This window comes from Neomonachus schauinslandi, chromosome 2, assembly GCF_002201575.2.
Source record: "Neomonachus schauinslandi chromosome 2, ASM220157v2, whole genome shotgun sequence".
Taxonomy (NCBI): Eukaryota; Metazoa; Chordata; class Mammalia; order Carnivora; family Phocidae; genus Neomonachus; species Neomonachus schauinslandi.
Genome location: NC_058404.1, coordinates 71,510,623 through 71,536,021, shown reverse-complemented (window position 1 = coordinate 71,536,021; position 25,399 = coordinate 71,510,623). Strand labels below are relative to the sequence as shown.

General features: G+C 39.4%; 1 protein-coding gene across 3 annotated transcripts; it reads right to left on the bottom strand.

The window, feature by feature from the left end:
* Positions 1–439: 439 nt before the first annotated feature.
* Positions 440–24,584, bottom strand: CTSO (cathepsin O). Of its 3 annotated transcripts, none has more exons than XM_021698832.1 (8): positions 24,398–24,584; positions 15,371–15,479; positions 14,442–14,581; positions 12,321–12,488; positions 10,973–11,094; positions 5,556–5,719; positions 4,889–4,981; positions 440–2,281 (listed from the first exon to the last, which is right to left on the bottom strand). In XM_021698832.1, exons 1-8 carry the CDS (start codon positions 24,530–24,532, stop codon positions 2,247–2,249), a joined length of 966 nt encoding a protein of 321 aa, XP_021554507.1. In that variant the 5' UTR covers positions 24,533–24,584; the 3' UTR covers positions 440–2,246. The 3 variants fall into 3 exon arrangements, with proteins under 3 accessions (XP_021554507.1, XP_021554509.1, XP_021554508.1); XM_021698834.1 differs by having other exon boundaries at positions 12,462–12,488; XM_021698833.1 differs by lacking the exon at positions 4,889–4,981.
* Between the last annotated feature and the right edge of the window lie 815 nt (positions 24,585–25,399).

Sequence of the window (25,399 nt, the reverse complement as noted above, 5' to 3'; positions counted from 1 at the left end):
TCCTGGGATCGAGCTCTGCATTAGGCTCCACACTCAGCAAGGAGTGCTCTCTCTCTCTCTCTCTCTCTCTCAAAAAAAAAAATTAAAAATAAAGGGTTTCATAAGGTTTCAAGTGGCTTCTGGTCTGGGGACTATACTTTGAGAACCTCTGTATTAAGGGACATAGGGTTTAGTGGGACATAGGTTTAGACTAGTGGAGTTGAGATATAACTGAAGAACATGCATCTAGGAAAGGAGGGTAGAAACAGAGGGAAGGTAGGTGATCAAGTGTTGGGTTACTAAGGTGTAGTTGACCTGATTCAATAACATTTCCTTCACTTTTATTGATTGGGTGATTACATAATGTTGATGCTGTTAATCAAAATAGAGACTCTAGAAGGTGTGAACGTTTTGTTTTTTTTTGTTTTTTTTTTTTTTTTTTAGAAGGAGGGAATGGGGGATAATTTTGCGGACATTGAGGTTAAGGTGTCTATGGAGAAAACCAAAAATTGAATATATGGATTTGGAGCTGAGAAAATGCTTACGTGAATATAAGCACATTAACACTGTTCACAAAATGTAGGTCATGCACTTATCAAGAGTCTTCTTCACTCAAAGTCAAACATAGGTTGTTTTATTATAGATGTCGTCAAAATTCAGAACAGCTGAGAGGTATTAATCATTTTTAATTTAAAACAGTCTTTAATATTTGAAAAAGAGAAAAGCACTTATATTGTATAGAAATCAGTAGATAAATACAAGCTAGAACGACCAGCACCAGTTCCCTTCTGACATATTTGGAATAATAAAATATTAATCAGAATATCAGTATTTTTCTTCCTGGAACATTTCTAAACCTGAGTCAACACGTATTCTTTTGAGATTGCTTCTGGTTGGTGTAAAACAAAGAAATACAGTGTTTTGCTTTTGATTTTCATTTTTCCCTTTCTGATAAAGGGGATGGATAAATAAAAGTCAAAAGTGAGAGGCAAAATGGGATGGCCTTAATTTCTTTAGTGGTTGCTGTTACATTTAAAATTTTGGTTTTGTTAAGATATTCTACATTAGAAAGCAACCATAAGTTTCAGAGAAGAAATGTTTACATATGCAATATTTGATATGCTTTTCTTATATTAATCCACTGAATACTTGTATTTATTGCACTTACACTTAATGAGAAGATCAGCTCTTCCGCTCTGAGGTTCTTACACCGCTATACACCCACACATAATGACTTTTGCAAGAGAAAACACTGGCATCAAGAAGCAGAACAGGTAGAAGCCAAAGGGATGCACAAAAACGTGGTTAGTATGGGAGTCTGGGGAAAGTAAGCAGAAAAATGGGAAAACAGACAACCTGGGAAAGTCAGTTTGGCTGATAGCCCAGATCGATAGGATTGGGCTTTGAAAGAGCTGGTGCCTAGGAATGAGGGGAGGAACAGAAAGGTAAGATCCTGATTTGGTAAATGTTTAGAGGCAAATGGAGCCAAATAAATGGTTATGAAATAGAAATGGGAAGTAAAAACAGAGACTTCTTTAGCCAGGGAAGCCAAACCACCCAGAACATTTAGGAGCATCACAGTAAAGAACAAGAGAAAGAGAGTGGGAGAATGCATTGCTCCTCAATATAGGGAGAACAAAGGAAGAAATAAGACCCTACTGGGAGCCTATTGACAGTGAAAATTCCCAATCAGTAATTTGTCTCTCAGGCAATGCTACTGGAGTTTTTCCTACCACCTAGTTGCCATATTGGTCCTTTAATTTCAACCGATTTCTCTTAAAAAGTGGTTTTGTCCTTTTGTTTCTTTCTATATGACCTTTCTAGTGTTTGAAGGGTAAGCATCTTTTGTGGAGATAAAGCAACTGGAATTTCAAAATCCTTAAGAAATTCCATCTCCGAGGGCTGTGAATATAATTGTGAGAAGCACACCTCATTTTAGGCTGACTATTCTTGTATGTAAGTGTAAGCTAAGGCCGGTGATTATATTCTACAGAGGAAAAGAAATTCTTATCCCCTCTTTAATCCTACTAGAAGTATATCATTAAAGACAAGCAAACAAAAACAACAATCAAACCAGATAAAAGCCTCTTCAATTTGAAGAAATTCTTAAAGTGACCTTCATCCCAGAGTTAAGAAACCGTTCCACAGATCTCTCCCTGGCCATGGAGTTGGTGGCCGAAAGGCGAACAACGCTGAGAATGGAGTTCTTTGCTACATCTCATTATGAACCTTCATTTTTGTCGTTGTCCCTTGATCTGCCCAACATATCACACAAATACAGCAGAAACAGAATCTGCAATACCTAGAGAAAAAGAAATTATTAGCGCTAGTCTATTTCCTTCAAAAAAAATAATGTAATGCTTATAGCTATCTGTCAATATAAACATGGCAACTTCAAAAACAGATATTAGAAGAGATGACTAATATTTTTTTTCAAGAAACTGCAGAGGCACCTGGGTGGCTCAATCAGTTAAGCAACCGACTCTTGGTTTCGGCTCAAGCCAGGATCTCAGGGTTGTAAGATCGAGCCTCGTGTAGTGCTCTATGCTCAGTGCAGGGTCTGCTTGTCCCTCTCCCTTCCCTTTAGCCCCTCCCCAACTTGTGCATGTTCTTTCCCTCTCTGTAAAATAAATAAAATCTTTTTTTTAAAAGACTTATTATATAAACAGATTAATGTATCTGGAATCTTTTTTTTTTAAGATTTTATTTATTTATTTGACAAAGAGAGACACAGCAAGAGAGGGAACACAAGCAGGAGGAGTGGGAGAGGGAGAAGCAGACTTCTTGTGGATCAGGGAGCCCCACGCGGGGCTCAATCCCAGGACCCCGGGACCATGACCTGAGCCGAAGGCAGACGCCTAATGACTGAGCCACCCAGGTGCCCCGAATGTATCTGAAATCTTTATGGCACTCATATACATTGCTTAGAGAAATACAATAATTTATAAGATTGTTTTAAATACAATTTGAAAGTTCAAACTCTTTGATTTGAACTTTAGCAAAGTTTAAATAAATCATAAATGTGCTATGCTTTCTTGGCACACAAGATCATAGATCTCAATATCATGGTGAAAGCAATAAATAGTCCGTTTGAAGACTGGATTTCATTGTAATTAGCTATGTCCTTAAGATCTCTTGGGGCCGTGGGATGCTATCTGTTACACCGTTGTTCATAAGAGAAATGCGGTCATTATCAGGTATGTGACTTTCAGGAAATATTCATTTTCAGGAAGGATTTGGATCCCTGCTTAATTACTAACCAGGGGAAGATCCCACTGGAACACAAGTAGAGAGGAGAAATTATTTCAACTCACCCTAGCAGCTGGGGGCTGAAGAAGAGGTGGTGGAGGGAGGATACAGAGTCATAATGGAGGCAAGTATGAAGGAGCGTCTGAATGATGTTCTTGCAACTCTCTTGCTAAAGCCTTGAAAAAGCCACCCTTCAGCCCAGATCCAAGTACAACCACTTTGACAGAGATAATTTAGGTTTAGTAGCAGAGGTTCAGTGAATGGCAGAGGTAATTTATCTGCAAGTTCCAACAATGGAAAAGCCCCCATGATGCTAAAAAGTAGAGGCCTGATTGGTTTGCTAGTGCTCTGGCTAGAAGATTTCTATGATGTTCACTCTCCTTCATAAATAATTTAAGAAAAATATTTCATTGGGGTGACAGGACAGACCACTGATTAACTCTCATGGATCCTACTTTATGGAACCACTGGCCAGTGGTCACTAGATTGAATCAAAATGTAAACTCTCAAACTTTTCCTCTTTTTTTTAAGGTTTTATTTATTTATTTGTCAAAGAGAGAGAGAGAGAGAGCACGAGCAGGGTGAGGGGCAGAAGGAGAGGGAAAGGTGGATTCCTCGCCGAGGAGGGAGTCCAATGCGGGACTCGATCCCAGTACCCTGAGATCACGACCTGAGCTGAAGGCAGACGCTTAACTGACTGAGCCACCCACGTATCCCAATTCTCGAACTTTTCTATAACTCTTTTTTCTCAGTCTCACTCTCTGGAGGGTTCTACAACATTTAAAAAGTTGTATGTATGTTAGGAATCATTGTAATGAGAAATTAAATGATTGCTTTCAGATGCAATGTAGTTTAGGTCGAACTTGATTCATAAACTGTGCTGATATTCTAGATCAAAAATTTTAGAATATAGGTTTACATATAGGTTTTAGAATACAATTTAAAATACTTAACTAGCTATTTTAATTTGGTTTGTGGTTAACCAAAAACAAACAGTAAAAAAGCATATTTGGTATTCGCTTCAGTCCCTCAATTCTGGTGTATGTTTTGCTTGAGTCTGTAGGTGACAAGGGGCATATTAAATCAGAAACAATCCAAATGCTCAGGTTTTCATACATTTCGATACAAAGAAAAAAGTGATTCTTGATATCCTTGAGCAGGTATTGTGGTGAAAATTAGGAAAAATAAATGAGGGAGGTGCCTGGCTGGCTCAGTCAGTGGAGCATGTAACTCTTGATCTTAGGGTCGTGAGTTCCAGCCCCAGGTTGGGCGTGGAGTGGAGCCTACTTAAAAAAAATAAATGAAATAAATAAATTTTGGAGATGTTTTTGGAGAATCTCAGCCTCCTAAGTTGAGTATTTATATGGTTTTTGAAATTAACTTTGGTAAAATTAGTACTCTATCTAATCATATTTTGCACATTATATTTGTTTTCACTGCAAGCCCTCTTCCCTTTCAAAATGTGAACATGTGCAATGTGTCTCTTTAAGGAACACTATTTTATTTTTATTAATTGGCTAAAGAATGAAAATTATTACTGTAAAAATGGTCTGAGTACATTGGAAGCAGACTATAAGCATACAGGTTTATAATTTTAATATTTTCGAAGTATCTTCCTAGACATTTAGCCTGAAGTTTTAAACATGAATTCATGACTCACCACAAATATTGCCTCCCATTTTAACATGGGCATAGCCATCTACTCCCCATGAACTTCCCCATGAGTTCCGCACAATCCAATATGGAGTACTTCCTACAAAACATAAGATGGTAACAAACCTTGAAAAATTCAGATTTTGTTGTGAATGCATGTTTATTTCAAATTTAATTCTTGATGAGTATAGCAGCTCTGAGCAAAAGATTAAAAGTGTAATGTGATGCTAACATAAACTGGCTAAGTAAACTTGAGCTGCACTTAGTGTCACACTCCAATTAATGGAAAAATATATATTTGAATTGGGTAGCATGAAATGAAAACATACACACAATTCCAGGGAATTAGGAAAAGGAAAAAAAAAAGAATTTTTAGATATGTATGATAAAGTAACAAGCACTTCTTTTCCCCCAACAATTATTCTAAACGTTCCAGGTAGAGAATGCACATTATTTAAACCAAGAATTATCATGATTTTAACAAGGCTGTCCTCAAAATTGATTGGGGGGACCATGACAGGGTATTTATACCTGGAAGTCTACTGAAAAGTTGTAAAAGTCTTAGGAGGACTTAGACATGGAAGGACCAAATTTCAGCATTTTAATGGATGGTGATCATTTGTCAGTCAGAGTTCAAGCTGGAAAGCAAGCAATCAAGTCTTATCAGCACTTACCTATTTTATCAAACCCAGTTATGAGAACTGCATGATTTGCTTCTCCACTAGAGCAATGGTGCTGTATTATTCCTCCCAAATAGTCTTGCCAGCTCACTGCATCTACTACCACTACCAAAGGGCCAAAGGTAAGAAGTGCTTCTGCCATTTCATCTTCTTGGTCACTGCCGAAAGAGGAAATATATGGTTAAGGAGTTGTTTTTAAGGTAGAGATATTTTATAAAAATAACCTATTTAATCTATGTATGGTTAGGAGTAGGTTTGCTTGCAACTACAGAAGACCTTAAAGATGGAAACTAGAAGTCTGAGAGACTGAGCAGTCTAGGACTGCTGTGGGGCTCCAAGATATCAGGAAATCAGAATCTTTCTATATTCTTTCTCTACCATGTGAGGTTTCCACTGCCAAGGTCAATTAATGGTCCAAGGTGGCTGCTGGAGCTCTCACCATTTAAGACATATTTCAGACTGCAGAAAGAAGAAAGAAGTGCTATATTCCTGTTGAAAAGACTTCTCAAAAGTAACACACATGCTGTGCATATGTCTATATGGATCTCACAGGCTAGCACTCAGTTACGAGGCTATGTTTAGCTTCAAGGAAGATAGGAAATGGAGTTTTGTAGCTGGCTGGCAAAGTATCCAGCTATAATAGGGGGATTCTTTCAATAAGGAAAGTGAGAAGACTGAATGCATGGAGATATATCTCTGCCATATTATGTGAGAATCAAGAGACTGACAAACTTATGTGAATGAATGCCAAGTGAGGAAATCAGAGGGAAAGGTTACACAAAAGTGGCAAATGTCATTATACAACAGAAGCAACGTTAAGATGCCAGGGGAACTAGGAAAAGATTGCAAAGTCTGTGAAAGACCCAGTTATTGCTCTCACACATGGTCACCTACTGATAAAGTCTAATGTTACACAACATTCGGCCATCATCGATCTTGGAAGTATGTGATTAAACCATTATTTACCCTTTTAAAGGTCAACCTTATGAGTGAAGGACACTGAAACCAAGTTACTGATATTTCAAGCCATTAAGTTAGTATTTGGTAGTTTATTGCTGCAGCAAACCATGGGTAGATGAGTAGCTCCAAAGAGTAAATAATCTATCATCATAACCTGCTGGGGGTCAGTTTCTATCAAGAGGATATTTTGTCCACAGATGGGGAAAAAATTGAGTGCATAAGAGACTTTATTGAGATAGAAACTACATATTCATTCTAAACATTTATTCATATTACCTGTTAACGTGAAGATCTTTTTTGGAAATCTATAAGCAGTCAATTCTAATTTTCCTACTATAATAATAACTTGTATTCATTAAGATTATCCCGAGAGAGGCAAAATTACAAAATTCCTATAAGGCATCATGGTGGGGTATAGGCTTTGAAGTTCTGCATAGCTGGATTCAAACAACAGCTATAGACTAGAGTCATTCCAGCCATACTGGAGTCCAGTGACTCCAGCAAGTGACTGAAGTCACCCACATCGCAAAATCAACATATTAGGAGAAAATCACAGGTATAAATTTTATAGCATGCCTAACATAAATTACACTCTGCATTTAAAAGAAGTAGCTTCCTTTCCTCATTTCTAAATTACCTAATAAACCAATTTTGTCCAGCATAAGTTTTTGTGTATAATGTATATTTTACTGTATTCTAATTTTTGAATATTTTGTTATCCAAATATGACAAATAGGATTATCTCTGTAAAAGAGTGATACAGGTGTTTCTACCTTTGTAAGATGACAAAAGATATACTGTAAATATATGACATCAAAGGTCCAGGGACAGGGACAGCATGATGGAAAGAGAAAGATCAAGAAGGAAAAATATTTTTTTAGAATGCAAAGGGTAATTAACATTGTAAGATCAAAGAAACAACTGAGTAGTAGTCTCTGCTTTGAGGCAGGACTAAAGAAAGATATCAAAGATATTGGAAAGTATGAAATAGGAGGACATGCCACAGACCAGACCAGCGGGCAAACATTCCATTTAGCCCCAGAACTGACTAGCGTTGTCATCTCTTGTGTTTCAGAAAGATGTTGGCTTTTAGCAAGTTAAAATATACTTTATTTTGGGCGCCTGGGTGGCTCAGTTGGCTAAGTGACTGCCTTCGGCTCAGGTCATGATCCTGGAGTCCTGGGATCGAGTCCCACATCAGGCTCCCTGCTCAGCAGGGGGTCTGCTTCTCCCTCTGCCCTCTTCCCTCTCATGCTCTCTGTCTCTCATTCTCTCTTTCTCAAATAAATAAAATCTTTAAAATATATATATATATATATATACTTTATTTTATTTCCATTATTTCCATTATTAGCCCAATATAGAATTACAATTGACCACCGAGCTGGGGGTTAGCGGTGCCGAACCCCCACACAGTTGAAAATCCGCAAGTAACTTTTGACTTCCCCAAAACTTCATAGTCTACTGTTGACCAAAAGACTGACTGATAACATAAGCAGTCCATTAACCCATCTTTTGTATGTTATATGTACTTAATACTGTATTCCTACAAAAAATTTAGGGAAAAAGTTATTGTGAAAATCATATGGAAGAGAAAATACTGCACTGTACTTCTTAGAAAAAACCCCACTTATAAGTGGAATGTACAGTTCAAACTCATGTCATTTGAAGGCCAACTGTACTATCAAAATACATATTGTTGATAATGGATATATTATCAAATCTTTTTCCATATGCTTAATATGGCCCTAGTTTACTAGCTCTGTGACCCTCCCTGAGTCTCAGGAACCTCAGATGTGTCAGGGGCCTGGTCCAGGGCCTGATTACAGCAGTTGCTTGTGGAAAATCTTCCCACATCCTCTGGCCCTTACCATGGTGGTGCAATCAGCCAGGCTTCCAACAAGGAACCCCTAAGCGCTTTGCCTGAGGCCCTTCTCTCTTAAAGAGCCAGGAAATCAAGCTCACCCCACACCTCTACCTTAGCAGCACCCTCAACGGACATGGAAGGTAGTAAACATCAATTTGGATGAGATAACTCTAAAATGCCTATTTTACCTTGGCCCCAAGAGCTCCCCAGTAGGATCAGTATCTTCGGTACTAAGTTGCTTAATAAGAAAACCCTGCTTTCCCTGTTCAGTCTCATTTCCCTATTTCCCTACAGTGTTTCCAGGGATCACTGCTTGATCATGATATTCCTTCCTGAATCTGTTCCTGTCTCAGACTTTCATGCCTCAGGTAAGAGTTCATTCCATTCTTTCAGTTGTTCAGGCCAAAAAGTCTGGACTCATCATCCTTGACTCTCTTTTCTTTCATCTCATCCATAATATCCTTCAATATATTCTGTGGGACTTTATATTCTAGGAGGGGTATTAACCTCTGATGTCTCACGTCTAAGACCATTCTTCTAACACTGCTCCAAGGTTATTACCCGATAACCTTTTTTACCTCATCTCCTACTAGTCTTGTCCATCTTGGGACTAGAGTCCCATTGGCTTCCTCATCGTTCTTTAAATATGCTATACATGTTTCTGTCTCAGAGCCTTTGCACTTAGGGCTCCTTCTGCTTGGAACAATCCTTCCCCAGATGTCTACATGGTTACATTCCCTCACTTCTCCAGGTGTTTGTTCAAAAGTCATCTTCTCAAGGAGCCCCCCACCCTGCCAACCTTTTTAAGACTGTATACTCCCCTAATGTTTCCTCTTCCTCCCACTGTTTTACTTAATTCTCTGTAGAAATGATTACATCTAACATTCTGTACATATTTTTATTTGTTTTCTTTATTGCCTGTCTCTATCACTAAAATACAGTCAGGGTTTTTTGTCTGTTTTGTTCACTGCTGAGTCCCCCCAGAACCTGAAACACTGTTCAACACATATTTAAATGAATGAGCAAATCAATGAAAGATCTTCTTGCGGAGTCTAACACAATTAGTATTGTATTATCAGAATGTTTATGTTCAGTGTAAACATAGAGGTTTTTTTTTATAGGGACCTCTTTCTTCTTAACCAAAGGGTTAGATAAATCATGCTTCAGGTCCAATGCCAGTAACTTTTACATTCTCTCTCTCTCCCTCCCTCTGTCTAATTCAGACTCACGCCTACTCTTCTTTTGTGTCTCATTTTTTTTTTTTTTTCATTTTGCTACTCATGATGAGGAATTCCCTGAAGATTTTAAGTGACATTTTGTGTGTGTTTTTTTTAATTTTTTAAGTGACATTTTGAGAATCGAGTCCTTCTTGTTCACATGTCACTTATACTCGCAAGGAACTGACGGCTTATAGAGACACACTTCCTCATTTTTGAAAATGTGTTTCCCTCAAGAAAGGTGTGGAAGAATGCACTCAGTGACTCCGCACATTCTATTACAGATTCTGTGTAGGCCTGCCATCTGTGGAATCAAGGCTCTCTGGTGTGTGGTTCCTAGGGTCACCCCGAGAGCCCTTGTTGTAGACAGAGGCTGTGCTGGCAATCTGCAGGCTTCTGATACACGTATGCTTATTTAGACGGGTTCCATTTTGTTCAATCATCTAATTTCACCCTTGATTTCCTTCAGATCTCATGGGTTGGCACCATCTGGATCAAGAGATTCTTTTATATTCAGTATCAGTATGTTTTAGGGTGGTCTGTCACCTCAGCTGAATATAATTTGCTTTCTGCTTTCTCTGTTTCAAAAGACTGTGCAAAGATCCCTTTATATTTTTTTTAAATGAAAAAAGGAGTTATTGGAATCTTCTGTTGTCCTATTATGACTGAACACCTATTTTGCACTATATCAAATGGTCACAATGGTTTCCTAGCTGGCTTTTAGCTTTCCATGCATTTTTAAAGCATTTTTTAAATGACTGTTTGCACCTGAACCTATCCGAAGTCATCGTGCCCTTCAACTTCCAACACAAGTCCCTTTCCTCAGCCTGTCCTTATCTAACCTTGCATGCCCATCATGCCCGTAGTGTGTACCACATAACCCACCTCCATTAATATCCTCTTACTTGCTTCTAACACGAAAGTTTCAGTTTATGCTTTCCTTATAGTTGATGCCTTAAAAAAATGCAAGCGTGTTAAAAAAAGTACTTCTTGGTAAGCGGGCTGCTTGATATTAACTGGAGAGTCTATACAAAGAAATTTTGGATCAATTCAACAGTGAGACTAAAATATACAAATGACAATTATTACAACTCAATTAGTTAAAAGGAAGGTGGTAAGTATAAATTATACCTTAAACTGGATTTACATGTGTTTATTCTATTATAAACACAAATGGAAAAATAAGTAGATCATATTTAAGAAACAACATCCATAGATAGCTCTCCATTAGTCTCTCTAGCAAAAAGTAGGTCTTAAGACAATTACAAGTATGCAGTGATGCCTTCAATCCAGTTATTAATTCCGAAGAGTCAACATATCAGAGATTAAGAAATACAGAGAGAGACACAATAGAGTAAGACAATTACCTGAAGTCATATGCAGAATAACCTTTGATGGAGAATCCAGACTGCGAATCAGAAAAGTAATGGCACAGACCATTCTGTGCTTTAAATGGGTACTCTGAATCTCTCACCAGTTTTACTTGCGTCTAAAAGAAAACAATCATCCAAAGTGTTCTCTATTTAAAATGCAGTTGTTTTAGAAATCAAATAGAACTTACTACAATGTGTCCAAATAAGGTTCAACTTGGCCACATCCTCATCATGTGGATGTTCTTTAGGTTATTAAGATCTTAATTTCAATCTTCAGGTGTTTGTTATGGACATGCTAAGTAACTAAACTCAGTATCTTTCTCTTTTACTCTTGTTTTTCCTCTATTTTCCTTCCTTAGAACCTCCTTCCATTTGATCATAGTCTTACCGTCTTTTCTCCTGAGGTTGCAATGGGGCAACTCATTTTCCTTCCAGAGCTTCTGGTTCTGTCAGCAAGTCTTTGAGACTCATGCAGCATAAGCGATGGCCAGATCAAGCACTCTTTCCTCCCACGTCTCTCTGTGCCATACATCTAGCATATGTCACATATTTTTTAGTTGTCGATAGACAAGCCTCCTTTTCTGATTCTGGGCTTATAGAAGCCAAGGGACCCACAATTCACTGTTGCCCCTGACGTGCACAGAGAAGTTTCTGGCATGTAGTAACTCAAAATATGGCAAGTGAACAAGGAAAGGCTATTCCAGTTTGGGAAATTCCAGCTTAACAACTTTAACAAAACATAGCAACATCCTCATTGGTTGGCTTCATGCAGTTGGTCCTGGATACAGGACAACCTCAGAGTCTTCTAAGAAACAGAGGACATGGTGGTGTATTGCATAAAGCCCTCCGGTGAGAGGCAGAAGACTTAAGACACAGTCCTGGCTCAGCTCCTGATTTGGCAACACGACCTCACCCCTCAGGTCTCATTTATTCACCTACGTAAGGAGTTACTAAATGTGCTGACTTTCTATTCTCCCTTATAATTGCAATATTCAAAAATCCTACGGAAATAAGTAATCACATGCTCTCATCTTTCTGGGACATTATGTGATCTGTATCTATGAAAAAAAAAAAAAAAGCATTTACCTATTAAGAAATGCTAAGAAAGAAACATACATATATTTCTGAAAACAAATCCAGGCAAGATTTTTCACACTTTGATCTTTCAATAGCTGACTTGCCTGAAAGCCATTCATTTTTAAACCTTTTGATTCATTCAGGCTTTGGTCATCTAAATTTAAAAACATTCCTTGGTATGTGAGAGTAAACTGATTAAATTCTGAACGCATGTGAGATAAATGAAAGAGGAAACCAAGAGTTTAAAGGCTGAGAGACTAGTCACCTTATTCAACCAGTTCAAAGCATTGAGAGTGGAACCTCCCCGGCAGCCGTAATTATTATATGAACAGTCAATGACCTGCTGTACACTTAGGTCTTCCAGAGGCTTCCCTTTTATTGCATATGCAGATTCCACAGCACTCACCACGCTGAAGGCCCAGCATCCTCCACACTGTTTAAAAATAGAAATAGCCTTGTATTTAGTATCAAATAATGTTCAAACCAAGTTTGCCCACATCTCTAAATATCACAAGTCATCAAGTCAAGTAAAGTGAGCAGGATCTGGGGGCCTACAAAATATTAATGCCCATCCTAGAGATTTTCAAATTGACAAAAGAAAAGAAAACCAAAATTCTCTCTTAAGCACCCAAATATAATTATTAAAGATAAACTGGCAATCACCATTGTAAACTAGAAATGCAATATAAAAGCAAATTTTAGAGATCGAGAGAACACCTGGATGGTCTTGTAAAGACTAATCAGTTCATTGAACATGATTTTTGTTTCTAGGAAGTGTGCCACCTCCCACCCATTCTTCAATCCCTCTTGTTTCTCTCCTGACACTCGACCTCTATGGCATCCACCATCTCCACCTCAAGGGGCAGAGACAGTGATGAGGTGACGTGGGGTGCGGATATACGTCATCCATGTTGTACTCATTATTTGATGGACACAGGAGCTGAATGAATTACTTTTTAGGCTGTCAAGGGGCCAGTATGGGCATATCACAGATACACATAAAATATCATAATGATCAAAACCCATACTGGTCATTGCTCATTCAAATATTGGCTGACAATCTTCCTGATTCTGAATCTATTAACTTGATTTTATTGGACAAGCTGGAATGAAAAGAATAAAAGCGTTGGTCCTGAAAAAAAAAAAGGGAGAAGATGGAGGAAATGAAATTAAGGACCATGCACAAGCAAGGAGGATCCATAGGAAAGGCAGAGGTAAGAGTAAGACCTGAAGTTGGGCAGAACTGACTTCATCACGGGACGTGTGTTATAGAGTTAGGCAAAGAAAGGAGATGAACAATTGGTTGACTCTGTGGGGTCGTGTTATGTGCCCAAGTCAGTTACACATACATTGCTAACACATAAAGCAACTTTATGGCTTTAAAGGTCTTATTATGTCTATATCTCCAGTGCCTGTGGCATAGGAAAATAGGCACTAAGGAACTCTATTTCAGGGTCTCCACCCTTTGAGAAAAGTGACTACAGGTTGCTGACACCATACCTCCAGCTAGCATTAGTTTACCTTCCCATAGCTCGTCCAGGAAGGCAGTTTCTGCTCAAAAATATTTCTCCCATATACTCCTTTAACTCAAGATTACTAATTAAATTGTATTCCTTTAATACAAAATAGACATTTTTTGGAAGGATTCTGTTTCTGACTAGTTCACTCTTCATTATGAATTCAATAGTAAAGCAAACGATTTGGTGGTAAAACTTAAATCATAACAAAAGGTATATTTAAAAAAACAACAGGCGTATAATCTGAGACGAAGGAAAGGATCATCCTAACTAGACAGTGACTGAGAAATTGCTTGGTCTAAAACACTATACATGGGCAGGCTGAATGACCTGGTGAGGTTTCCAATGCAGATAAATTGAGACTATATCCCTGCGGTTAGGGGGTCGATTTTCCCTGGTCAGCTGACATTCCCTATGCCAATGGGGGTGCAGAGGGGTACGTTTATTTTTAAAATAAAAGTCGGCCTTGGGGCGCCTGGGTGGCTCAGTCGGTTAAGCGTCTGCCTTCGGCTCAGGTCATGATCCCGGGGTCCTGGGATCGAGCCCCACATCGGGTTCCCTCCTCAGTGGGAAGCTTGCTTCTCCCTCCCTCTACTCATGTGCTCTCACTTGCGCTCTCTCTCCCTCTCCCTCTCAAATAAATAAAATCTATATATAAAAAAAAAAAGCGTCGGCCTTGACATCTGCCTCTCATTTCACCAGAGTTTCTCCCTTCATTGTCATTTCTGGATAATCGGAGTGTGATTTTACCCAGAGAAATGATGGCTTCCATTACAAGTTTGATTGAACTGGACCTCAAAGGTGACTTCCCATGCATGCTAAGATGACTTTAAAAAGAACAACAACAACAAAACAACCCTAAAACTCACAGTCTGCTGGTTCCTCACTTGGGTTACAACACGCTTGTCCCGCCAGTCAAATCTTAATGGTAAAGACACATTGGGTACGGATGTTTGCACCTCTGCTGGGTATCTGGGCAATCTGGAAGATTTGCTTCTCAAATAAATAGCTGAATAGAAACAGGAAATGAAAAGACAGACAACATTATGTTATAGGGAAGGTCCCCTGGGATTTTTTTTGGAGGAATTTTTCAAACACAAACAGTAGCTTTCTAGTAGAACCTGTGATTTTCCTTTATGCTTTTTCATAACTTGAAATGGACTCACTGAAAGCTAAAGAATTCCTACAACAGGACTGGAGCTGCCACATAAAATGACTGGTCTGATAGAACTCGGTCAGTGATAAAAATGAGTATAATTGACATCATTAGCTTTATTATAACGCATAAAACTATGGATGTCTAGAATAGAAATAGCACTAAAAAATGCAGAAGGGATGAAACATTGGCCCTTACAGCCACATGGAAACATCTATAATGATAACATTTAGATCTTAAGCAACAATTAGAAGACAGTAGGCAGGAATTTACATGCTTGACATTCAGTATTTATTTATTTATTTTATTTATTTTTATTTTTTTTTAGAAGATTTTATTTATTTATTTGAGAGAGAGAGAATGAGAAACAGCATGAGAGGGAGGAGGGTCAGAGGGAGAAGCAGACTCCCTGCCGAGCAGGAAGCCCGATGTGGGACTCGATCCCGGGACTCCAAGATCATGACCTGAGCCGAAGGCAGTCGCTTAACCAACTGAGCCACCCAGGCGCCCTTGACATTCAGTATTTAATAAATGTTAATTATGACTCAGTTTACTAGATTCACAATGAAACAGTTCCTCAAAAATTAAGGAAACTAATCAAAATCAGGAAACCAAACAACTAGGAGCACAATCACACTGTACCTTTAAACTCTTCTGGAAACAAATAAGAAAATTGATTTATTCCATAGACGGCACTGGAGTTTTCACGAGGGAATAGAGAATTCAAGTATTGATGTCTATTAAGGCTTTCCTAAAAGAAGAAAAAAGTTAATTTACATCACCTATGTTAACTTTGCAGAGCAATGTATGTGTAACTGACTTGGGCACATTTTTCAGGTATTAGAAACAAAGCTTGATTTATTTTTTGCAGATCACAACGAAAGATTGCATAAGACCTCCAGATCAGAGTTATAGACATTTGTATGAAAACTACCATCTGATTTCAGTTTTTTTTTTTTTTTTATGTAGTGTTCCATGATTCATTGTTTGCATATAACACCCAGTGCTCCATGCAGAACGTGCCCTCTTTAATACCCATCACCAGGCTAACCCATCCCCCCAACCCCCTCCCCTCTAGAACCCTCAGTTTGTTTCTCAGAGTCCATAGTCTCTCATGGTTCGTCTCCCCCTCTGATTTCCCCCCTTTTATTCTTCCCTTCCTGCTATCTTCTTCTTCTTCTTCTTTTTTTTTTTAACATATAATGTATTATTTGTTTCAGAGGTACAGGTCTGTGATTCAACAGTCTTACACAATTCACAGCGCTCACCGTAGCACATACCCTCCCCAATGTCTATCACCCAGCCACCCCATCCCTCCCACCCCCCACCACTCCAGCAACCCTCAGTTTGTTTCCTGAGATTAAGAATTCCTCATATCAGTGAGGTCATATGATTGAGACTGGGAAAGGTATGTCTTATCCATTTATAATTCCTCTTCACTAAGCATGTTGAAAGCACTAAATACGTGATTGTTTAACGTAGTGGAAAAAATAAAATGAATTGCAAATAAACACTAGATACTAGTGGAAACTGTCACCAATAGACACTCATTAGATTAAAAAATTATGGATTTGGAAAGCGTGTCTGTATCTTTGTATTTCCCAGCACTAGGTAACAAAACATGAAAAAAGAAATCAGTAAATAATAAACAAACATGATTCTATTTGAGCTTTATAAATCTCTCCATCTCAGGTAAAAAGGCTTTGTGAGAGCTGTGCAGTCCTGGAAATGTTCCAGGAAGATAGATTGGCTTGTCTACCTGGAGGGAAAATATGACCATTATTTACAGATTCCTCAGCTCTGAATTTTGTGATAATTTATCTTAAGCTTGTCTTTTGTGACAACATGCCTCAATTTCCTAATGCTAACCAACTGTGTAGGATAAATAAAGCTTCAGGGGACTACCATTTGGTAAGTTTCCAAGTCTAGCTCTTATATATTTGTTTACACATTTACGTGTTTATTGTGTGCCTATCTCATAAACCTCTAAGTAAAATGAGGGCAAGACCTGCCTGTCTTGTTCATCACTGTATTCCCCACACTGACCACATGCCTGCCACATAATGGATGCTTAATTAACGTTTCTTGTTGAGTAAATACACAAATGACATTTTACATACCTCGTGCCCTTAAGAACTTTAGCCTGTTTATTTTTAAGCAAATTATTACTGGAACTTATCAAAATCTTACTATTTCCTTATTGACTATGCCTGTTTATTAATGAAATAATAAACAGTTGTTAAGTAAATTTTAGGTACTTAAAAATAATCTTGATAAAGCACAGTTCTGAATATAATTTAGAAAGGAGATGTATAAATATAAAAATAGAACAGAAATACAAAACAAGTATCTATATTCCATGTGACAAACATGAACCAGAGACTGCTAGCTGCTAAGGAATTTAAAATTCATTCATTTTATAAGTATTGGTTGAACATCTTTGTGGGCTAGAGTAACCAGGGAAGGCATCGAGAATGTAGGGCACTAAGAATGCATAGGAAAGCATGTGTTAGCCATGAGAATGGGAGCTTGTTTGCTGCATGCTGAATTAAGACAACTACACAAGAGAGGCCACGGTTCCCACAGGCCGCATCTAGCCAATGACTGAGCCCTGATGCTGACCTGTTTTAGGGAAACATGGGACTCCCCTGAAAGCTGGCTGATGATTAATGAGTCCCTGATGGTTTCTCTGACCCTTCCTTTGGCTGCACGGCAGCCTATAGCACTTCCTCCAATTTTTCTTCCCTCTCTCCTTCACTCAGGGTCAGAGCTGCAGTGCAATCAGATAGCTCTCCCTGACCCTCTCCCCATTTCTCTCAGTCATTGGTCTCGTGATAAAGAAATGAAAAAAAAGATAAAACACAAATTATCAATATCAAGAATGAGAAAAGGGCCATCACTACGATGCTTCGGTCATTAGAAGAATAATATTTTGAAACCCGTAAGCCAGTAAGTTTTATGAATGTACGTATGAAATGGACAAACTCTTTGGACATCACCCATTGCAAAAGCTGAATGTAAGAGAAATGGAAAACTCTAAGCCCAGATATCTTGTTTGGTGAATTCTACACAATTAAAAAAGAAATAATACCAATCTTATACACATTCTTTGAGAAAATAAAAGAGAAGGGAACACTTAGCAACTTATTTTATTTATTTGTTTATTTATTTAATTAATTAATTTATTTGAGATACAGTGAGTGAGGGAGAGAGAGCATGAGTGGGGAGAGGCAGAGGGAGAGGGAGAAGCAGGCTCCTCGCTGAGTGGATAGCCTGACGCGGGGCTCGATCCCAGAACCCTGGGATCATGACCTGAGCAGAAGGCAGACGCTTAATAGCCTGAGCCACCCAGGCACCCTTGCAACTTATTTTATAAGGCCAGTATTACCCTGATTACAAAGCAGACAAAGACATCTCAAGAAAATAGAACAACGCACCAATAGCCCTCATGGCTATAGATGCAAAATCCTTTAGAAAATATTAGCAAATTAAATCCAACAATATTTAAAAAGAACAATGCCTCATGACCAAGTGAGGTTCATTAAAAAATGCAACTCAACTCTGGTTTAGCATTTGAAAAGCACTCAGCATAATATACCATATTAATGGAATTTTTTTTAAAAGGAAGGAAAATCATACATTTTCAGTTGATCCAGAAAATGCCCTTGACATAATTCAAAATCTTTTCGTGATAAAAGTCCTCAGCAAACAGTGCATGAGAGCAGATTTCTTGGACGTGATTGAGGGAATCTATGAAACACCTATATCAACCAGAGGCCAACTTCTAAGGGAATCCCATTTGTGAATTTTGTATGTCATTCCTGTGCAAGGATTCTTGTCATTTCATGGCTGTCCGCAGCCCACGCTAAGGCTATTTGATATTTACAACGTGCCTTCTTGCCAAAAGCAAAGACCTCTAAACCTCTAAACCCCAAAGTGCTCATCCCCCCTTTTTGATTTTGTAGGACCACTAAAAATATTAAAAGTACTTACCATGAGAATTCTGAACAAAGCATAATTCTCTTAAACACTTACATACACACACAGTAGATTTCTCTAATCTCTTCTCAGTTTTGCAACAAATGTGTTAACCACACTGCCGTGCAATCTTTGGCTATATACTCAACCTCTTTGGTCTTTATTTTCTTCATTGACAAGTTGGGTAATTCTGACCCAGCAGAGTGTAAGGATTAAATAAGAGAATGTTCGGAAAACACAAATCACAGCGTCTAACAGAAAAATGTTAAATTAAATACTCCCATGCTGTATCCTTTTTTTCCCTTTAAACACAGAACATTTGGATATAGAAAATGTCACTCAAAGATCATGCTTTCAGGTTTTCTTGGATTAATGTGGAGCTAATCTTTCCCACGGAATTAGAAATGACCAATTATTGATTGAAAGAAACAGACAGCTTTCATAGTAAGATGATATTATCAGTATACCCAAGAGTATTTGTTCTCCTATTTGCTCTAACAGTAGGACACATATCAAGTCCACCTAACAGAGTTTCAAATCACTTAAATTTTATTTATTTTTTATTTTTTTTAAGACTTTTACTTATTTTTTGACAGAGAGAGAGAGACAGCGAGAGAGGGGACACAAGCAGGGGGAGTGGGAGAGGGAGAAGCAGGCCCCCCGCCGGCGGGACTCGATCCCAGGGCCCCGGGATCATGACCTGAGCCGAAGGCAGACGCTAAACGGCTGAGCCACCCAGGCGCCCCTCAAATCACTTAAATTTTAAAAAGCCCTACATTTCATTTCTGGAATTGATTACTCTTTCAAGTGACTTTTCTGGTCTATTTCGATTCCTTCTGTGAGAGCAGATTGCACAGAAGCATCACAAACTGTGAGTCTATTGAGCTTCCGTGCCTCATGTTAACAACCTCTGTCATAGAATCAATCCCAGGTAGAGGGCCAATCACCACATCTTTTTTTTTTTTTTAAAGATTTTGTTTATTTATTTGAGAGAGAGAATGAAAGAGAGAGAGCACGAGAGGGGGGAGGGTCAGAGGGAGAAGCAGACCCCCCCCCCCCACTGCCGCCGCCGCCGCCGCCGCGCCGGGAGCCCGATGCGGGACTCGATCCTGAGACTCCAGGATCATGACCTGAGCCGAAGGCAGTTGCCTAACCAGCTGAGCCACCCAGGCGCCCTACCACATATTCTTAACATAAGGCAATGGAGTAGCTCATAAGGGTATAATAGTACAGTAGACTATACGTACGGTAGCGTCAACAGGCCTAAAGCCATATAAAATATTCAAATGAAAGACCTGAGCCTTAAGGTCACTTATGAAAGAAGAGAGTAAAGTTCTGAGGAGTATACAGGACCTACTGTTAGTAGTTTTGAAAGGTGCAGACGTGTGAAAAACAGACGGGTCATAGGATGGTGATCTATTTTGTGCTTACTGTGTGGTGTGTGCTCCCTTATAATGAATCCATGCTTTGGTGGGATGAGCTGTACACTGCAATTACTACAGAAGAAAAAGGTGCTTTGTAAGACCGCCTTTTGTTTAGCACGCCAAACTCATTCTCACTGCTGTTATTTAGACTTTTCCCTTAACAGCCCTCACTTGTAGATTCTGAGGTTTCGTGTAGGACAAATCACACATTCTACATATGGATTTAAAATGTTCTCCTTGCTGGTGCTTTCGTTTCTAGAAGGTGCAGTAAGTCCAGGGATGAGCCAAAAGGTAAAATGTTTGTATGCAGTGCTGGAGCATTGCAAAGAATTTCTCTCAAGACTCGGGAGTTGTAAATCTTACATCAGTGAATCTCAGCCGAGGCAATCTCCTCCTTCCTCCTCTTCTCTCCCAAGGATTTTTGGCATTGTCTGGAGACATTTTTGATAGTCACTACTGGCACCTAGTGGGTAAAGGCCAAGGACACTGCTAATCACACCGCAAGGCCCAGGACAACTCCCCACAACAAATAATTATCCGTTCCAAAATGTCAACAGTGCAGCTGTTGAGAAGGCCTCTACTAGAATAATAAAAACATATACTTTTATAAATTACTGCTTTACAAAAGTTACCTACACAAAGGATTTTTTATATGTTGTGCTGACATCTGTGTAAAAATAATATGCATGCATATTTATCATGCAAAGTAAAATAAAAAGAAATATGTAGTCATTTATATTTGTGTTTGTGCATGCACATAAAGACTGAATTAAAAAGATACTCTTTTGAGAATTGGTTGGAGCAATTATTTTTCTAGCGTATTAGTCTTTACATTTTTCTGTTTGTTCACTGAAAAATGGATTACAGTACAATGTTTAAATATACAATATCCCTTTAATAGGTTATAATTTCCTAGAAGTTGGTACATGTCTTATTCCCCACTGAATCAGAAAACCCAGACCAGCTCCTTACATGCAGTAAATATCAAAATATTGGATAGATGGACGGACAGATGGACAAATGAATGAATAAATTCTGATCCAAGATTTCAAGTTTCTGATATATTTTCATTTTGGCAATGCATGCATGAAGCTAGAACCATTGAAAATGGTCACTTGAACAACAGTATCTTACATCAAATTCACCTATGTTAGGTAGAAAATGTGGTTTAAAGCATTCTTGCATAGAGTTCATTTGCAGAAGACAATCCAGATTTCAAGGGGCTGATTATGGCAAATATCTGTGACTTATTAGTTAGGATCATTCATTGTAAAATCTTCTATTTATACATAAACTACTATCTTCTATTTATACACAAACAGCATGCTTAACAATTATATATAATTTTATCTTAACAATGTAGCATATATCATTTTATGGCAAGAATTTTTAAGGTGAAGATTCTGAAATTTTATGCACAAATCACATTTGTATTGGCATATAAACATTATTCCGAGGTGAGTACATACGAGTATTAGTTCCACTATTGGGTCTGTGACTTCTCGAAGGCATAAGAATACGAACTATCCTGTGGTGAAATAATGAGCATCAGTAAATACCAGTGCATTTAATATTTAAGAAATATTCCTAGGAACTTATGAAAATACATAAGGCAGGGATGACAAGACCCTTTCACCATTCTCTGAACCGACCACTGTGAAAGACATTACTAATCAATTAGACACTTTCTCCAACTGTCTCCAACCGCAATCCCCTGAATACTTTCCAGTGCCATATTTCAGGCAGCAACTATTAGTCAATCAGTTTGCAAACACATGAGACCTATTTGCTATCCCTAAATAAGAAACAAAGATCCAAAGAAATCCTCAGGATTTCTTTACTTTTTATGCCATCTATAGATTCGGGCCCAATACAGAGTGTTTTATGATTCTATTTTATTTTTCAAGCTTTATTTTTTTTTTTGTTTAAAAGATTTATTTATTCATTTGAGAGAGAGAGAGAGTGGGGTAGGGGCAGAGGGAGAGGGAAAGAATCTCCAGCAGACTCCCCACTGAGCGCAGACTCCTCATGAGAGGCTGGATCCCACAATCCTGAGATCATGATCTGAGCTGAAACCAAGAGTTGGAAGCTCAACCAACTGAGCCACCCATGAGTGCCCCTGTTTTTTTAAAAACTTTAACTTCACCGTGAAGCAAGTACATTTCCTAAATTCTGCACATAATTTACATAATGGGTAAACAGTGGGGCATCTCAGCCAATTCTTAACTTGACATCATCTTACAGAAGTAAAGCATTGTAGAGTTATACTGAGTTTTAGTTATCACATACTTTAATCCATCCTGCTAGGCCAGAAGAATTCTTCCAAATGCTCACGGGTACCAAGGAAGCAAGGCCTTTTCTATCTTTGCCTGTGTCCAGCCCTCTACTCCAGGTCCAGACATCTAGATTCTAACACCAAGAGGTGCTCCCACTTTCCAGCAATGTGTTTTGAAGTCTAAACCTTTCATTTCTGGGCATCCACTTCATGAAGTAAACTCCCACTAGAAGCAATTGCTTTGAAAACTTTTCCAGGCTTTTTTGACTGAACGTTTTTAAAGGTACTAAAAATCTTCATAACTGTCCTCCTCCACTTAAACTTTCCATCTCTTGTCATGGATCCTTGTATTTTTCCTGAGAAGAGCTGCATTTTGTAGACATTCGTCTCCTGGGTACAGTCTCTTCACAGGACCAATACGAGTAACTATATAAGTAAAAATATATACTTATAAATCAGATAAATTATATGTTAAAAATACATTTATTACGAGAGCCTCCTTGTGCCTCCAATCCTCCAACATGATTTTCTTGAGAACAGCAGTGAGTTTATTTATTCAGCCAATGAATATATTATCAGTATAGATGAGATTGACTATTTTCTCTCTAAAGGGTCTGGGTCACCACCATTGGCAACCAAGCTCAGGACAGGCGTAGAATACAGGACAGAAAGTTTGGTCTCAAGCAATTGTGCCAGTGCTTCTGGTTTTAAAAGCGATAATGTAACTCAAGAGCAATAAAACAGAGACAAAAGTACACATCTTGGTGTGGGCAAAAAACAAGAGTGGGCAGAATCAGGCAAGGCTGGGATTTCCTAAACATTGGAATTTTCTGGGGCAGAGAGGAGGAGCAGAAAAGAACACAGCTATAGAATTCCAGGAGAAATCCCAAGACTATACCAGCAAAAAACTAAATATAATTCCAACAAGCAGTATTACTAAATTCTTACTTACTTTTTATTTAGAATGAATCAGTTTTCTTTTATAATAAAATATCTTTCATGATTAAAAAAATTGTTAAATGGTATCAGATATATAGAACAGTGTGAGGCAGACTCTAAATCGGTATCCCTTATGTTACAGGAAAAAGCCTATTTATACTCAGCTAACTAGGTCCATTCCAGAGGTTTACCGCTGGGGTAAAATCTAAGCTTGCTTGCTTGCGTTCTTTCTTTCTTTCTTTCTTTCTTCTTTCTTTCTTTGACAGGGAGAGACACAGGGAGAGAGGGAACACAAGCAGGGGGAGTAGGAGAGGGAGAAGCAGGCTTCCCGCTGAGCAGGGCGCCCGATGCGGGGCTCGATCCCAGGACCTGAGCCGAAGGCAGACGCTTAACGACTAAACATTATTATGCAGACTTTTGAAAATAATGTGAAAAGGAAATGAAATGCTTCCCTTTTTTTCCAAAATCCATCTCCACCAAGTCAAGAAAAATTTGAAGGTTCCCGCACTAGTTGAAGGAGGCCCAGTTCAGGAAAATCCCAAATGGGCAGGGCTCTGAGCTCTCTAAAAGCAAGCTCTTTGTTTAGAACATTCTGATCACAGGGGGTCACCAGCGCCCCCCTGCGGAAGAAAAAAACCCGACAGGCTTCTTCCGCCTCGCTCAGGTTCCCCTAACTTTGAAAAGGAACCGCTTTGGAAGGCCGTGAGAATCGTCCAGGGCACTGCTAAAAGGGGTGCTTCTTCCAATCGAGAATACTTTGAACATATCCATTGATTACTCTGGGCTCATCCTATAGATCCACAGCGACAAATCTTCCCTGGAACATCCCATCTCTTGGTTAGCCCAGACAAGGGAGAGCGGCCACGTGGGGAACGGAGGGAGAAGTTGGCTTGCGAACTTCTCCGAAAGCCCAAAGCCGTCACCGAACCGCGGGCTCGGTGACCACCAGGAGGGGCGGCTCTCAGTGACTCCCCCGCCTCCCGCCGCCCCAGCCCAGACCCGGGACGGGAAGGGAGATCAGGAAACAGACACAGGGCGGCGCGCGCTCGGTACCCGGAAGGCGGATGCCTGTCGCTCGCGGCTCCGCGGCTCTGTCGCCGTGAAGGTGGCGCGGGGGTCCGCGGAGCGGACGCCGCCGCCGAAACAGCAGCAAAGCAGCCAGAGCGGCCGCAGCGCCCGCAGCTCCATCTCCGCGGCCCGCGGCCCCCGGCTGCCAGCTTCCGCCGGGTTTCTCTTTCGATTCCTCGGCTCCTCCCCATCCCGGGTTTGCGGGGTGTGAGCTGCTGAGCTGGGTGCACGGTGCTGAGGACTCGGCCGCTCCTTTAGTCCCCAACGCTCTGTACCTGGGAATCCGATTAGCTGGGAACGGTGGCGGTTTCGCTGGTGTTTTGTGGCAGCTTTAGGCACATGACCCTGTGCTTTCTGGTTTCATATCCCAGCTGTTAGAGGAAAGCCTGAGAGCCATTCCTTATGCAACACGCGAGAATGCAGACTATTGTGTCACCTGCGCTTCGAGAATGAAATCCTTTATTTTTCTTCCTTTTATCTCAAACTGAAAGGTTCAGGCAGTATTTGAATACTACTTGGCCTTGTTTCTGTTGTTCCTGCTGCGATCGATGGCCTCTAACATTTAGGACCTAATTCTAAAATGTTAGCGAATTTACACAAAGGCATTCATTCGTTTAGCAGATGTTTATAAAAACGTAACAGGAATTTACAGTTGTGAAAATAATGCACAATGTCTTTATTTGTTATGGCCATTTCAAAAACTCAAACCTGTTTTTCCATTTGCAAAGAAGGGTAGAAGTAGCACGTCCTTCTGAAGTATGTAGTGAAATTTATTTTTTTTAAAGATTTTATTTATTTGATAGAGAGAGACATAGCGAGAGAGGGAACACAAGCACGGGGAGTGGGAGAGGGAGAAGCAGGCTTCCCGCGGAGCAGGGAGCCCGATGCGGGGCTCGATCCCAGGACCCTGGGATCATGACCTGAGCCAAAAGCACACACTTAACGACTGAGCCACCCAGGTGCCCCTATAGTGAAATTTAAATATAA

Bases quoted from the DNA above. Each gene is read 5' to 3' on its own strand.
- CTSO (XM_021698832.1), bottom strand. From the start codon at position 24,532: ATGGAGCTGCGGGCGCTGCGGCCGCTCTGGCTGCTTTGCTGCTGTTTC. The intron at 14,582-15,370 runs GTACAGTGTGAT...GTTTCTATTCAG, and splicing joins GTTTCCAGAAGAGTTTAAAG to CTATTTATTTGAGAAGCAAA. The intron at 2,282-4,888 runs GTGAGTCATGAA...CTTTTTCTCTAG, and splicing joins AATGGGAGGCAATATTTGTG to GTATTGCAGATTCTGTTTCT.